This window comes from Lipotes vexillifer, unplaced genomic scaffold, assembly GCF_000442215.2.
Source record: "Lipotes vexillifer unplaced genomic scaffold, Lipotes_vexillifer_v1.1 scaffold977, whole genome shotgun sequence".
NCBI lineage: Eukaryota > Metazoa > Chordata > Mammalia > Artiodactyla > Lipotidae > Lipotes > Lipotes vexillifer.
The window spans coordinates 3,021,136-3,037,701 of record NW_006783088.1 but is presented as its reverse complement, the minus strand read 5'-3'; the positions used below and the strand labels follow the sequence as shown (position 1 = coordinate 3,037,701).

Genomic DNA, 16,566 nt, shown 5'->3' with positions numbered 1-16,566 from the left:
CTTTCCCTCTCACCTCTTTAGTGTTCTCTTTAGAGCCAATCTTCTTAAAAATCTCAGCTAAGAAATCATTCACTTTGGCCTTTGATGATTTTTCATCCTAAAGACACAAGAAGGAATGATTGGTTAGACCTGAATTATTAATTAGGAACCAGTGGTTGGATAAAAACTGAAAATATCTCAAAATCCAGACCTTCCAGGTATGTTCCTGCAAATAACAGAAACACCAGTGCTGCAGGGGCTGCAGCAGAAACATTAACAATCTCAGGTTTTCAATTAAACTTGATAAGGAAAGTCCCTCCCTAATTAGAGCTCACAGTGGATTTATCTAGGGACCAGTACCTTAGGCACAGACACAGAAACCTTTCTTGGGAAGAAAAAGCCCAAGCTTATAGTTTATATTTGAAAACGTCAAGGTGATTGGACCAATCCCTGAGCCTTCATCTTAGGCCCTGAGAAAGAAAGGCTCCGGTGGCTTATCCCTTTGACAAGATCACATTCCTCAATCTTTCAAGTCAGGACACTCACGATTCGAGATGCTCCCTTTTCTGTTTCCTTATCAGACTTGCTCCCGGTCTGGTCCATACTGTGCTTCATCATCCGGCAGAGGTGGGCCTCCAACTCTGACTCATTCTTGTTGTCAATCATTGTTAGGTGGTCTAGGATCTGAGGAAGAAACGTGCACATTCAATGGTAGCGATGCCATATCTGTTACGTTCTCTCAAGCTCCCTTGGGAATGGTTGCTGTTCTCACTCACCTTGGGCCCTTTTAATTTGCATAAAGTGTGTAGCAGTGTTTTTAAGGTCCTTATGGGAAATTCACTTTTGCATTGCTTTAGTTTCTCTTTGGGGAAGACCTTCATGAAAATGTGTATATCCAGAAGAATTCTGTCCAGATTAATGCTGTTGATGGTATCAGGCAGTAGTCGAACCATTCTCCAGAGACACTATTTAAAAAAGAAACAAAAGTTACAAGAAGTCACTGAAGAATTAGGATAATCTCTGTCACCATTCATTTCCCCTAAGCTCTGGGATCACTTCTAAAAGATGGTCAGGGATATGAACGTGGCACCTCATCTTTCAAGTTCAGCTGCTAAACACAAACCGTTTTATTTACTTCAACCATGTCACTGGCTAACGTGTGACAAGCCATCTACCTGACCATCTCCATTCCTCCTTCCCACTCCCTAGAGATGGGGCCCTAAACGATGAGAAAATGTGGAAATTCTGTCTTGGGTTTGTTTGGTACCCGAGAGTAGAGTAGTTCATATTACCTAATCAAATCTAACCCGAGGAGACAAAATACTTTACACTATTACAGTATAATAACAGTATTATAATGTTACAGATATGTTCATTTGCAGTCTCCCAAAAATAAACCAAAATATTATAAATCTATACATATCTTTTCCCCCAAAAGAAATGAAATTTGTCTCATCAAACTTCTTGCCTTTTGATTCTAGGAGAACTGGTGAGATATTTACAAGATAGCTCTTCCTTTTCACTGTTTGAGGCCAGGAATTTTTTAGGCCTGAGCTAGGGGTATAAATTGGAGGAAGGGAAAAATGGAGAGCAAATATATTTTTCAGGGGTGCCTTGACTGATTTGAGTTAGTTCCAACTCCTCTTTCCCCACACTTTGAAAGAAAGAGATCAAATTATTTCAACTTCACCTTCATAACAAGCTCTGAGAATTTGGGAGAACTGGCTGTTGCTAGCAGGCTGTCTTGGAGCAAAACAAGTAGGGCGCTAGAAAACAAACCCAACACAACAGCATTAATAAGTTTCAAACCTGCTTTCCAATTAAAATCAGTAATTGAGAGCCAAGTGTAAATTACAATAGCCAGATCATGGAAGCAACTTAAATGCCCCTCGACAGACAAATGGATATAGAAGATGTGGTACATATATACAATGGAATATCACTCAGCCATTAAAAAGGAACGAAATTGGGTCATTTGTAGAGACGGTGGATGGACCCAGAGACTGTCATACAGAGTGAAGTAAGTCAGAAAGAGAAAAACAATTACCGTATATTAACACATATATGTGCAATCTAGAAAAATGGTACAGATGAACAGGTTTGCAGGGCAGAAATTGAGACACAGATGTAGAGAACAAAGGTATGGACACCAAAGGGGGAAAGTGGTGGGAGGGTGGTGGTGGTGGTGGGACGAACTGGGAGATTGGGATTGACATATATACACTAATATGTATAAAACAGATAACTAATAAGAACTTGCTGTATAAAAAATAAAATTAAAAAAAAAAAAGAAAGCCACGTGTAAGAATTCTTTATCCATCTGAGAAATTGAGAGCTCATGGATCAGGAATTGTCTTTGATTACTTGATAGTCATTAAGAAAATAAACATCATTTAAGCTTTGTAAGTTACCACTTGGTAAATGGTAAAGCTTGTCACTATTTTTCATTGTCACTGGTAGCTGAGAAAGGAAGAAATGTACATGAAATGTACACAAAAGAGAAGGTAATTGACAAGCTCCACAGTCCTATTCTAGAATACTCAGAATACTGGCTGGTTTACTGAGTTGTTAACTAGCTTTAACTGCTGTCTCAGGTTGGAATACCTTCTCTTGAGGAAGAGAAGAGTAATAAATCAACTTATCAGGCAAACCTAAGCTTACCACTGATCTAAGTGCCTCCTGGTTTCTATGGGTAGACAAAAGAGAGGCTGTTCCAGGCTCTAATGCTCAGAGTACAGATATACCTCAGGATGTTGGTCTGGTCTGACTTCTCCAGAACTTTCACCACCAAGAGGTTCACAGAGCGGATCACCTGTTGCCCTTCCTCCAGATCTTCAATTCGAGAATCCAGCATTAAGGTGATGAGGCCATGCATCAGGTCTTTCAGAACTCCAGTGGAGGCCTCTCGGGCGAGGCTTTCTATCTGAAACAGCTATCCAATCATAATTGCATTAGAGAGGCATGAAACGCAATATACAGATCAAAGAAGATAAACATGGGTGGCATATTCTAATAAATGATTATACTGTATTTATAAAAATTCAGAGTATTAGGAAGAAATAAAAATCACTACACTCTCCCAAACCGCCAAGAATAGCCAAAATTAATTGGTGTGCTTCCTTCCTGTTATAAAAGTTTTTTTTTTGTTTTTTTTTTTTTTTTTCGCAGTACCCGGGCCCCTCACTGTTGTGGCCTCTCCCGTTGCGGAGCGCAGGCTCCGGACGCGCAGGCTCAGCGGCCATGGCTCACGGGCCCAGCCGCTCGATGGCATGTGGGATCTTCCCAGACCAGGGCAAGAACCCGTGTCCCCTGCATCGGCAGGCAGACTCTCAACCACTGCGCCACCAGGGAAGCCCTATAAAAGTATTTTTAATGTGAGCAGTCATCTGTGAAAAGCCAGCTAAGGCCCAACCATCACTGATGAAGAAACTGGCAGGAAGCAGAATTTCAGGTAGTCTGTAAGTATCCTAACAATAAGGTAAGCTGGAGTGTTGCCCAACATCCGGTGGAAGTAGCCAATGGCTTACATGTAAAATTACACAGATGACATGTTTCACATGTTTCACTGGAACATCTGAACCAACTCAGGCCTGAGAACCTGGGTGGGATGAGAGACTGAAGGGAAGCTCATGGTCTGCAGAGGTGTCCTTACCGAAATCATGTTGCCGATGATACAGCTATACAACTTGATGATTTCATCCTTCTCCAGTTTCTCATCTGCCATATGTGTGTTGTAGATGAGTCTCAGCTGCATGAACGTGGCTATCAGAAACTGATCAATATGGCCAGACATAGCTTCTGCTTTGTCTTCCTGTCTCAGGACCTCATCGATCTGATAACAAAAATCCAAGATGTATTTTCCAAGCTTCATACTTCTAAGTAGCAGGAATACACTGTAAGTCTCTGTAATATTTATTAGCAAAGCACTTCTAGTATCTTAGCTTGAAAAAACCCAGTCACCTTACATATAAATAACTAGTCCTTAGGGACTCAATCATTCAACAAATATTTACAGAGCAAGACTATTAGGTGAATTAACTGCAGCTCCTATTCTAAGAGGCTCAACATCTAGTTTAAGGAATAATAATCCTTATGTTTAAATGCTAATTTATTAAAGAGAGTGTTTTTATACCCGTTATCTCATTTGATCATTCCAACAGCTCTAAGAGGTAGACAGGGCTGAGAGTAAGATCTTCATTTACCATATGAGAAAAGTGAGGCTCAGTAAGATCAGGCTACTTAGTTCAAACTCAAAACTCAGGTTTCCCACAACTGGATCCAGGTTCTTTTTGGTTCAGTAGACTGGTTGTCACTAATGGTAAAATGTTACTATGGGAAAAACATGTATTTCCTATTCACTACTGTAAAAAGATCTTTATTTTTATGATTACATAAATTACACCCTGAGACAATCATGCCAATAATCTTCATGACCATCCTTTCATGCAGGGCTGCTATACTGCACAAGTCCAGGGGTCACCATTTATACAGACTGCCATGTGAATAGTGCCCTCTGGTGTTGAGGAAGCCAGTGGTCCTACTTTCATTTCTTTATGCATGTATACCCATAAGCACATTCAATTTTATATAACTGGAACTGTTTAACAATTCTGTTTCAACATGGACAAAATAAAAACAAACATATATATTTTTGGAGGGGGGGCTTACTCTTTTTCCAAGGTAATTAACATCAACAACCTGATATATATTCTTTCATGTTCACAGAATCATTTATAACCACACATGCAAACATAGATAGGGTCAAGGTTTAGGGCACTGTTTATTCCATAAGAATATTTATAGTACATACACTTCTCTGCATCTAGCCTTCCTAACAGAAAATTATGAAAATCCCTAAAGTCAACAGAAACAGTTCTATTTTTAAAGGCTGCGTAATAGTCCACATGTGCACATACCAAAACTTAATCATTCCCTGACTGTTTCAACATGTTTCCAGTTTGGATATTTTGTCCACTTATAAATAATGTTACAATAAACATCTTTGGGTATATATATACCAAGGTACTTGTGTTTTAATTTCTAAAAAAAAAAAGTGTGCCATGGGACTCGCCATGGGTCCAGTGGTTAAGACTCCACGCTCCCAATGCAGGGGGTCTGGGTTCGGCCCCTGGTCAGGGAACTAGATTCCCACATGTGGCAACTAAAAGAGCCCACATGCTGCAACTAAAGATCCCGTGAGCTGCAACAAAGTTTCTGCACACGGCAAGGAAGATCCCCACATGCTGCTAAGACCTGGCACCGTCAAATAAATTAAAAAAAAAAAAAAAGCACCAAGAGTTTAACTTTTTAGGCTGAAGGATGAAACATTTTAAATTACTGTATAATAGATATTACTATATTGCTTTCTTTAAAAAGGCACTAACATGTAATTCACATTTCTACATTTAATGTATGAGAGTACTGTTTTTTCAGCTTCTCTATCAGCTGTATGTTTTACTACTCATTTTACTTTCTGTCACTCTTGATGGTTTAAAAGTGATTATCTTGGGAATTCCCTGGTGGTCCAGTGGTTAAGACTCCATGCTCCCAATGCAGGGGGCGAGGGTTTGATCCCTGTTTGGGGAACTAAGATCCTGCATGCTGCACAGTGCGGCCAAAAAAATAATAATAAACAAACAAATAAATAAAATAAGTGATCATCTATTGTTACTTTAATTTGCGATTCTGTGGCAGGGGAGGTGCTGAACATCTTTTCATGTGTTTACTGGCCAGCTGGATATCTTCTGTGATTTGCCTATTCATATCCTTGAGTTAGTTTTTTTCTATTAGGTTCTCTTTTTCTCAAGAGTTAATAAGAGTTCTATTTACTGTCGCTATTAATCCTTTATCAGTCATATGGTCATATGCAAATATATTCCACAATATAACACTAATTTATTGACAGTATACCATAAATTTCTCCAGATTAAAATCTTACAATTTTTAAATGATCAAATTTGTCTTTTCTTTTTAGGTTCTGGGTTTCCTTCCTTATTTTTTAATGGTCTCCCCAAATTCCTTGGTTATTTCAAAAAATTTGGGAGGGGGATCAGTTGTTTCAAGTTTCTACAGGGTTACATGTGTGTTATCCTATCTAAAAAAAAAAATCTCTTCCACATCTATGGTTGGTTCCTTCTTCATCCCTGATACTTACATTTTTGCTCTCTAATCAGGCTAGGATTTTTAATTTTAATTTTTAACAAGAACCTGCTTTTAGATTTATTATCTTTAAAATCTATTTCATGAATTTTAGCTTTATTATTACCTACTCTCAAATTTCTTTTGATTTCTTTTTTATTTTTTGAATTTCTAAGTGTAAGTACTAAGTTCCTTTATTTTAGCCTTTCTGACAATAATAAATGCATTTCATGCAATATATTTTTCTGAGTTCAGTAGCTTCAGAGTATAGTTGTAGACTGAAATGCTTTCCTTCACTGCTAACAGTTTTGATTTTTCTTTTTTTTGATGAGTTAGTTAGGAGGGTGTTTCATACTTTCCAAGTAGCCAATATTTTTGTGATATTAATATCATTTACTAAAAATTTTGTTGGGTTATCAGCAAAGAATTTGGTCAGCATATCTTTTACTTTTTGCATTTGTTAAGAGATTTTTAATGACTCCTCTGCTCTAAGTTTCCTTTAGATGTGAGTCTATTTCTGGGCTCTTTGTTCCATCCCAATGGTCTGTCTGCTTTTCCCTGGGCCAGTACTACACTTAATTAATTACAGTGGCTCTATAATCACTGTTGATACCCAGTGATGTAAATCCTCTCCACTGTGTTTTTATTTTAAAAAATTGTCTTAAAATAAAACTGTCTTTGCTATTCTGAGGCCCTTTGATTTCCCATATAAATTTTAGAATCAGCTTCTCAACTGCAGAAAAAAAACAGTTAAGATTTTGATTGGAATGGCATTGAATTTACAGATATTATCTGAGGAGAAGCTGGCATTTTTATAATCCTGAATCTTGAGAACACAGTATATTTCTATTTATTTGGAAACACAACAAAATAATGTCATTCGACAAAACTTAAAACTTTTCTCTGTCAAGGTCTTACATATTATACACTGCTTGATCACTCCTAGGTACTTTAATTTTTTGTTGCTCAGGGTTTTATTTTTTTTATTACGGTAAAATATATATAACTAAAATTTACCATTTTAACCACTTTTAAGTATACAATCCAATGACATTAAGTATATTCACAATGTTGTATAACCATCATCCCTATTTCCAGAACTTTGTCATTATCCCAAACAGAATCTGTACCCATTAAATAATAACTCTCTATCAACCCTTCTGCCCTTGGTAAACTCTATTCTAGTTTCTGTATTTGGCTATTCTAGGTACCTCAAATAAGTGGAATCACGTAATGTTTGTCCCTTTGTGCCTGATTAATTTTACTTAGCATAATGCTTTCAAGGTTCATCCATGTTGTAGCATGTGTCAGAATTTCATTCTTCTTTATGACTGAATAATATTCCACTGTGTATATATATGTATATATAAATACGTATACATATCACATTTTGTTTATCTGTTCATCTGTTGATGGACATTTGGATTGTTTTCACCTTTTGGCTATTGTGAATAATGCTGCTGTGAACATTGGTGCACAAGTATTTGCTTAAATCCCTGCTTTCTAGGAGGGGATCTGGGGATCTTATTGTAATTCTATGTTTAACTTTTTGAGAAACCGCTAAACTATCTTCCACAATGGTTACACTACTTTATGTTCCCACCGGCAATACACACGGATTACAGTTTCTCCACATCCTGGCAAACACTTGCTATTTCCCATTAAAAAAAAAAGAAAATCCTAATGGGTATGAAGTGGTAGGTATCTCATTGTGGTTTTGATCTGTATTTCCCTAATGACTAATGATGGTGAACATCTTTTTACTTGCTTATTGGATATTTGTGTATCTTCTTTAGAGAAATGTCTATTCATGTCCTTTGTCAATTTCTGAACTGGGTTTTGTTTTTTTGTCATTGAGTTATAGGAGTTCTTATATATTCTGGATATTAATCCTTTATCAGATATATGATTGGCAAATATTTTCTCTCATTCTATAGGTTGCCTTTTCATTCTTGTGATAGTGTCCTTTGATGCATCCAATGTTTTAACTTTGATGAAATTCAATTTAATTATTTTTTCTTTAGTTGCCTGGTGTCATATCCAAGAAATCACTACCAAAATCACTATATGAAGGTCTTCCCCTATGTCTCTAAGAGTTTTATAGTTTTAGCTCTTATATTTATGTCTTTGATCCATTTTGAGTTAATTTTTGCATATGGTATAAAAGTCCATCTTCGGGCTTCCCAAAAAAAAAAAAAAAAAAAAAAAAAAAAAAAAAAAAAAAAAAAGTCCATCTTCATTCTTTTGCATGTGGATAAACATTTTTCCCACCATCATTTGTTTAAAAGACGGTCCTTTGCGCACTGAATGATCTTGTCACTCTTGTCATTCAGGTCACTAATTCCGTTTCTGTAGTGATCATTATCTCCTTCAGTCCATCTACTCAGTTTTTTAAAACTCTAAAACCATATTTTTTTTGCTTGGAAGAATCTTTCTGCACCCCATGCCCTTCCCCACTGTGGTCATCTTGTCTCCTTTAGCAATTTCATTTTGCCAGGACATTGCTGTTCTGGTTATTTTGTTTTATTCTTCTTCCCAGTTACTGGGTGCCTTAAGGCATGTTATTACTCTTTACATATTCAAGATTCAGTCTTGGGTATACCTTTTGGAAACCCTCAACAATGGCAATAAATGGGAGACAGAGCATTTCTGCCCTTGTAGGTTTGTGGTATACCAACTGGCAAGCTGTCAGTCGTTTGGCAAAGTACCAAGAGCAGGCATTTCTGCTGTTTGGTCTCTACAGGTACAAAAGTCAGAGACTTGCCAGCCTCAGAGAGTGAATTCAGCCCTTTTGTTCAGCTCCCTGTAGTTCCTTAGGGGCAAGGGAGAACACCAGGTACTCCTATTAACACTCACATAAGCCACCACTGCCCTTCCTTTAGGGCACCTACCGATCTCCACAGATGAAGAGAGATCTCTCTCCAGGATTTCTGGTGTTTTGATCCTCTTCTCTGGGCTCTGCACTATTGAACCTCAGGTTTTCCTTAGGCCCATATGGGAAAAAGTCTTGTACTTGTACCAGACAGAGCTTGAGATTTGCTTAGACACTTCAGATACAACCCACCAGACCCACCAGCTCCTCTGCTCAGAAAAGGCAAATGGGTTTGGATTGAAGTTGACAGAGAAAGGCAACAGGGATGCATGCATTCAAGTCGCTGTTTTCCAGACTCCCCGCCATTTGTTTTCTTCCAACAGCAAAAGTGTTAACAGGAGACTATTTGTCAAGCAACGTCAAAAACCTTGTGCTGGGATTCCGGTTCCGCCCTTCTGCTCAGACCTAACATAGCAAAGACGTATCTCTTGATTTCCAATCTCTCAAGCCTGCTCTTCCTCCATCCTTCCCCATCTCCGTACACAGCACCAGCATCCACACAGTTGCTCAAGCCAAACAGCAAGGAGTTACTATTGACTCCTCTCCTCCCTTACATTTCATATCCAATCTATCACCAAGTCCTGTGGACTCTACCTCTGAAAGATACCCTGAAACCATTCACTTTTCTTCCTCTCCACAATGATCGTCTTAGTGCACATATCTTTCATATGAATTTCGACCACAGCTTCCTAATAGTCTAACAGGCCTCCCAGAATCCACTCTTGCCCTGACTGTAATCTGGTCTCCATAGAGGGGCCAGAAGTGACTTTTTCCCCAATTAAAATAAGTTCAAACATTATAGAAACGTTGGAAGTATAGTAAAAGAACTTTTTAAAATCCTGAATCATTTGCAAGTTGTCAGTCTGATGCTCCATGACCCTCTTGATACTTCAGCATGTATTTCTTTTTTTAATATTTATTCATTTATTTATTTTGGCTGTGCCGGGTCTTAGTTGCGTCACGCAGGATCTTTAGTTGCAGCATATGCACTTCTTAGTTGCGGCATGCGGGATTCTTAGTTGCAGCATGCGAACTTAGCTGTGGCATGCATGCGGGATCTAGTTCCCAGATTAGGGATCGAATCTGGGCCCCCTGCATTGGGAGTGTGGAGTCTTACCCGCTGGACCACCAGGGAAGTCCCATCATATATTTCTTCTTAACAAGACATGCTCTTTCATAATCATGATATAAAGATCAAAGTCAGGAATACTGATGTTACTACCACCTAATCCTCAGGCTCTATCCCATTTTCTCCAGTTGCCCCAATTACGTTCTTTATAGTGAAAAGGCCTGTCTAGAATCATGCACTCTAGACCAGTTCCCTCATTCTTTCCTTGACTTTCTTCACCTTGAGATTTTGAATATGTCCCTCAATTTGCACTTGTCTGATGTTTTCTCATGAATAGATGACATCAGGAATCTCGGCGAAGTAATGCAGAATTCCCACTGGATCCTATCAGGTGGTACATGATTTCATTTTGTCATATGATTGATGATGTTTACTTCGATCACTCAAGGTGGTTACCTGCTAGGCTTCTCTACTGTCAAATTATTCTTGGTATTTTGTATTTTGGGGGTACTTTTAATATATTAGCCCTTTGTATTTTGTGGAGAGGTACTATGAAACTAAATATTCCATTTCTCTTCAAATTTTTAATTAGCTTATATGTGCATGGACTTGTGGTTTCCTATTTTATTAAATTCAATAAATTTACAAATTGTATTGTTTATGGGGTTATCACTCATTACTATTATTATTTATTCTGATGTTCAAACTGTGCTCTCTTCCAACAGGGAGTCTGTTCTAGTTGGCCTGTGTGTCCTTCTGACATGTCCCTACAATTCTCTGAGCCTATCCTTGCTGTCTAGCACAACAAGATACTCCAGAATCATCCAATACTTTCCCTGATTCAGCTCTGGAATCTGCCATTTCTTAAGGAGCTGTTATTCCTTTTAGAGGAAAGTGGTATTTAGGAGACAAGATCTGGGGGTGCTCATTGCTGTTGGGGTGTTGCTGTTCTCAGGTCCTCTCAGTGAAAAGAGCTAGGGAATATATGCATATCATCTGTAACATACATTTATATACCGCATATACACATACGCACATACATTTACATTGATATTTATTTCTACATCTGTGTATTGAAAACCATGAGTTCATACTGACACATCTAATTCCGGTCCAACACCACAGTTTCTATTTTCTTGTCCTTCCATATTGTATCACCCTTCTCTGACAGTAAGAAACTTGGCTCCCATTTTCCTTATTATATTTATTTATTTGACCAATCCCTTTGTTTGTAACCAATCTCCCAGCTCTGCCACCAGCTGTTCCCCAGGCCCACATCTTCTGCTTTGGCTCTGACTCCCTATTCTGAGCCAGCTGCATGCCGCCCTGCTCCCCTCCAACACACATGGATGTCCTCCTCACCCTGCCTGGGGTCATGCCACACCGGCTTGCCCCACGGACATCTTCCTCTTCCTGCTTTGGCTCTGATTCCCGGCTGTGTGTCACCCCTCCTGAATGACAGCCTCCTCACAATGTTTGGGCTTGAAGACCCTAACACTGGGCCACTGTGGCTCTCTACTCCCACCCCCTTGCCACAAGGTAAGTGCCTACCTTGTTTTACCCTCCTCCTAGCTTTATGACTAGACTGTTAGGGAAGGGAAGCAGAGGAAGAAGAGAAAGGTTTTTTAAAAACATGTAGCTTCTTTTTCCTCAAAATTCTCTAATGGCTTCCCATCACACTTAAAATCCAAAACCTCCCTCAGTGCTTTTAAAACACCACATGATCTGGTCTCTATCCACCTCTCAAATCTCCTGTACCATTCTCTCTCTTCCCCACTACGTTCCAGGCACATGGGCCTGTACTGTTTCCTGGACCACACCAAGGTCATTCCTACCCTAGAGTTTTTTTGTTTTTTTTTTTTGCGGTACGCCGGCCTCTCACTGTTGTGGCCTCTCCCGTTGCGGAGCGCAGGCTCGGGACGTGCAGGCTCAGCGGCCATGGCTCACGGGCCCAGCCGCTCCACGGCATGTGGGATCTTCCCGGACTGGGGCACGAACCCGTGTCCCCTGCATCGGCAGGCGGACTCTCAACCACCGCGCCACCAGGGAAGCCCTACCCTAGAGTTTTTGTACTAGCTGACCTCTGCTTGAACCCCCACCACCAATCTAAGTAACTAGTACTTAGTTCCCTCTCTCCCATCACCCCATTTGAGTTATATTTACACAGTAGTTACTGATATTTTGTTTGTCTCTGCCCACCAAAATCTAAGAAAGTTCCATGAGAGCTGGTTCCTACCAACTGCTGTTTTTCAGCCTCTGGTGAAAGAATGCAACTGTAGAGCAAGGCTCTATCACAGCTCTATCCTGTGAGGCAAGTGATGCCTGGCAGTGGTCCCTGTGCACTTTTTTCATCAGGGAGGTACTGAACACTGCCTGCCTCCCTTAATACTGTAACCAGTGTGCAACCATCACTATTACAGCCTGTATAGCCACCAGTGGAATGACTGTCATAGGTAATACCCCCATTACCTGTGTCAGAGCTTGGATGCTTGTGTTGATGTCACCACTGGCTACTTGGGAGATAATGAAATTGATTGTGGATGCTGTATTACTGTGCATATCATCAAAGTGTGGAGAAACAGCCCGGATCCTAGAGAGTGGAGCAAAGGAAAATATTCAATCTTTATTATAAGGTATCCCAATGAGTTGGAATTATGCAATTCCCCCCTAGATCCAGGTTTTAGTAAAGAACTGCTATTAGTCAGATAGTAATCTGTTCTAAAAAGTTCTAACTGCACAGAGAGCTCTTTTCAACATATACACTCTGATGATCATGAACTGCTTATACTTAAATGATATGGGTTAACTTACTTGGGTTCAGGAATAAGGACTGGTTCAAAAATGTCATCCAGTTTGTGCTGAACAAGTTCTGGCATTTCACATCGGAGTGTACCATTGTCATTCTCAATCTCATCTAGATCCAGCTGAAATTCTCGGCGAACCATCTGGGCTGCCTCAGGATGCCCACTCATGCTTCGGGCTTGGCTAAGGGAAGCAAAAAGGAGGCTCCTGAACTAAAAGAGACTTTTTAACCAAAGGGTAAGAGTAGCACTGCCAGCTGCCTCAAAGCTGCAAGACAGATGTTCAACTTCTGGTTTCAGCCCTCCTGAATGATTTAAGTCCTTGAGTCTAAGCAAGTGCCTTCAATGGGCAACAACACTGGTTCATGAATATCCTAAGAGAGAAGACTGACTTGTACTTACAGTACTGCCAAGTTGTAAGTATTCTCTCTAGTTCACTAAAGCCAACAAACCTTGTATGCTATTCCAGTTGGGGCAGGAAATAATAAAGAATATTTATATTGACTCAAAGCTCACTACTTATGGGCAAAAATTTAAGAAATATCTAGACTGCTTGGCTCTTTTCTACCAATTTAACCAGTGTTTACGTTTTTCTAATTATAAGCATCATCCCATGCGGTGTTCAGTAAATTTTATACTTGAGGGACAGTCAATCACCTCTTTTTAGGAATATTCACTCTCAGGTCAGGCCACCATTACATCCAAGCAATAGATATTCACAGTCTCCAAATTCAAATTGGTTAAAGTTATACTCATGATATGATCCAAAATAGAGCTATCTTGCTTAGAAGGCAGTTTTTTGAGTCCCTAAGCCCATTCTGGGTTGCATGCACTTTACTCAGCCTTATCTGACGAATAGGAACCTGTGCACGGCCAAACATAACACAAGGAAGAAGGTGAGCCCATATTTTAGCCACATGACATTGAGTTGACACTTCTGCTAGCCAGTGGACTTTCAGGGATGGCTTGATTCATGGGATACTTGGACACCCTCTATCTGGTTATAAAGTCTACACCAATAGCCCTCCAGAGGGGATGAATCCAAGTCAGAAGTTAGAAAGATATAAGAGCCCTGCTAATGAGAAATTAGCAGGCAGTACTTACATCCTATAAGTGCGATACATAATTCTGTCCACGGAAAAGCAGTGAAAGAAGGCACAAGACTATTTAGAAGTGGTTTTGAGACAAAGACAATGAAGACTGAAGGATTTAACATTTGGTTACAAGACATTTACCCAGACACTGTGTCATGCATGATAATGGCTACAAGAACTCAAGATTATGTTACAGGATAAGCTCTAAGCACACAAGGCAAAGTCCACAGAGATGCTCTCAGACAACTATCTCCATCCACATACTTGAGTCTGGAGGACATGTCCTCAGCTGGTCCCTTGCGTAGCATGTTGGTATTGGAGCTTATGCTCTGTGTGCGCTGAGGTTTCTCTTCCACCTGTTTTACTGGTGCAGCAGAAGGCCTCTTTGCTGACCGCTTAATCCTCTCCTCAAGCATGCTCATATCCTTTTCAGAAAGCTGTCAAAAGAGACCGAATTTAATTTATTAGCACACCCCTCTACTAGAATATGAAGAGAATTAAAAACCTAAATGGAAGACCCAAGAATTAATATCCATTTTCATGTCGAAGCAAACAGAACCTCGTATGTTAGGGTAAGTTTCCTTTCAAAACACTACATCATTTTAAAATCAACTACTGCTAAAACCTGACTTGCTATATAAGAGAACATATGAAAGAAGGAAAGGACAGAAAAGGAAAGGCTATGAATAACTACAAATAAAAAGGTCAAGAATTAAATGAAGCTTCCTCATTTTTTGGTATCACCACTAACTAGCTGTGTGACTATGGGCAAGAAGCTTCACTTTTGGTCATCTGTAAAATTCCCATCTGCTTTATTTCCTTCAATGGCCTTGTAGTGAGGATTTAATAAGATTAATACAAGTAAAAATATATAAGCACAGGGTAAATACACGTGCTACTAAGAGGTAACTGGAGTGAAGAACAGGTCCAGCCACAGTAGTGACTGGCTCAGAGGAAGTAAGGAGTCAAAAGCAGAACCTTCTGTGCTTGGAGAGTCTGGCTCATAGATGCAGCTCAAGACCCTTTTGATCTGACAGGTACCATAATCCACATTATATACAAGTGAGTACTTGTTCACTAGAAAATAAATGCACTAAAAATTACTGAGGAGATTGCCAGGCAGAATTTAAATCCCAGACTAGCTCAGATTTCTTGATTCAAAAATGGTTTTCATCTAAAGCAAATTGTTATGAGGAGAATGCTCAGAAAAGAAAATCTAATTTCCAGTAAAACACAGCCTAAATGTCCTACAGTAATCAGAGACACCCTCAAAGGTTTATATGGATTCTAGGACATATCGACAGGCTGAGTTTTAACAAAAAGTGGTAAAAACTTAAGAGTTGAGATGGCATGAAACTTGACACCTAAGTGATCCTGCAATTCACAACATACTGAAAATGTTCAGAGAAAAGTCACTCACAGTTCCAATCAGTTTGAACACCTGATCCCCGTGTACATTGTACACTGTAACGATGGTGTTGAGGGCAGCATTGCGCACAGCGTTGTCGCGGTCTCCTATGTGAATCGCTATCTCCTTTAAGGCTTTTCCTGGGGTTGGTTGGCAAACATTCATGCCATAGGACTCGACCAGACACCCTAGTTCTTCTAGGCACTCTGGGGAGAGAAAGGCTAGATTAAGGAGACTCAACAGAGATTTGGCATAGAGACCTATCTTTACTAGATACATTTTCCCTGGCATACATGAAGGTCTAAAATCTTATTCTGGCTCTGCCTTGAATTCTTCCTTGTTTACTGCCTTCTATAAATTACACAATGAAACAGTGGTGTTATAGCAAGGGCTCCTAGAAGAAAGAGATGCCTGTGAGTCAGATGGCCCCTGTGCACTTGATTTTGTCACCAGGGTGGTACTGAGCGGTGCCTGTATCACCTGATACTGTGGCTCCACCAGTGTGCAACTCATCACTCTCACAGCCCCAATCAGAAGGTTAGAATCAAGAAATTTCCTGGTTCATCTATAAATTATTTCTTTTAGAGGTCACTGTTGCAGATATAGGGCTCTATTTAAATTGTTGCTTTACCTGCTCTCTGCTTAGAGTTTTTGGATTTGGTTCCTTCCATGATGAAGGGGAACATCTTGCTGGCTGGGTAGACAAGGCACATCCGGTTCAGGATGGCACGGACATCTTTACGAATGACATCCTTTGGTTCTCCAACCTAGTCAACAAGGAAAATAATGATTAAGTGAGGCATTCTCTGAGTAGCAAAGGTAGCCCCTTGTGTGTCACTACATCTTGAAAGAATAAAATGAGCGGTGGAAGGTATCATCATCATACAATAAATGAAGAGGGGAGAAGGAATAAAAGTACAGGAACTGAAGTAGCTGGGAACTTGAGTAATCTTCCAAAGTGAGAACAACACATTACCTTGAGGATGAGATAGGGGATGAAGGAAGATGCTTCATTCTCAGTAAGATGATACTCCTCCTCACTCAGCAGGGTGAAGAGCAATTTTAAATATTCTAGGGCTTTCATTAGGACGCTTGTATTGGTGTCAAAAAACCGTAGGGTAAGCCACTTTAAGATAAGATCCAGGCAACCAATGACACCCTCTTTTTCACTCTCCAAGTGCTTGAAACAAAACAATACAAAACCC

At 39.7% G+C, this 16,566-nt stretch overlaps 1 protein-coding gene across 2 annotated transcripts in view; it reads right to left on the bottom strand.

Annotated features, from left to right (window-relative positions):
- The window catches only part of CKAP5 (cytoskeleton associated protein 5), a 108,652-nt gene that overhangs the window by 4,959 nt on the left and 87,127 nt on the right, over positions 1-16,566 (bottom strand). Inside the window, exons 30-41 of one of the 2 annotated variants that reach the window (XM_007455767.1) lie at positions 16,338-16,541; positions 15,993-16,128; positions 15,374-15,567; positions 14,218-14,390; positions 12,870-13,043; positions 12,528-12,648; positions 3,632-3,811; positions 2,724-2,911; positions 1,670-1,745; positions 756-944; positions 526-663; positions 14-97 (exon numbers count right to left, since the gene is read on the bottom strand). In XM_007455767.1, the coding sequence (XP_007455829.1) occupies positions 14-97; positions 526-663; positions 756-944; positions 1,670-1,745; positions 2,724-2,911; positions 3,632-3,811; positions 12,528-12,648; positions 12,870-13,043; positions 14,218-14,390; positions 15,374-15,567; positions 15,993-16,128; positions 16,338-16,541 (1,857 nt within the window). The remainder of the gene's footprint in view (positions 1-13; positions 98-525; positions 664-755; positions 945-1,669; positions 1,746-2,723; positions 2,912-3,631; positions 3,812-12,527; positions 12,649-12,869; positions 13,044-14,217; positions 14,391-15,373; positions 15,568-15,992; positions 16,129-16,337; positions 16,542-16,566) is intronic. The other variant, XM_007455768.1, reaches the window with a different exon arrangement.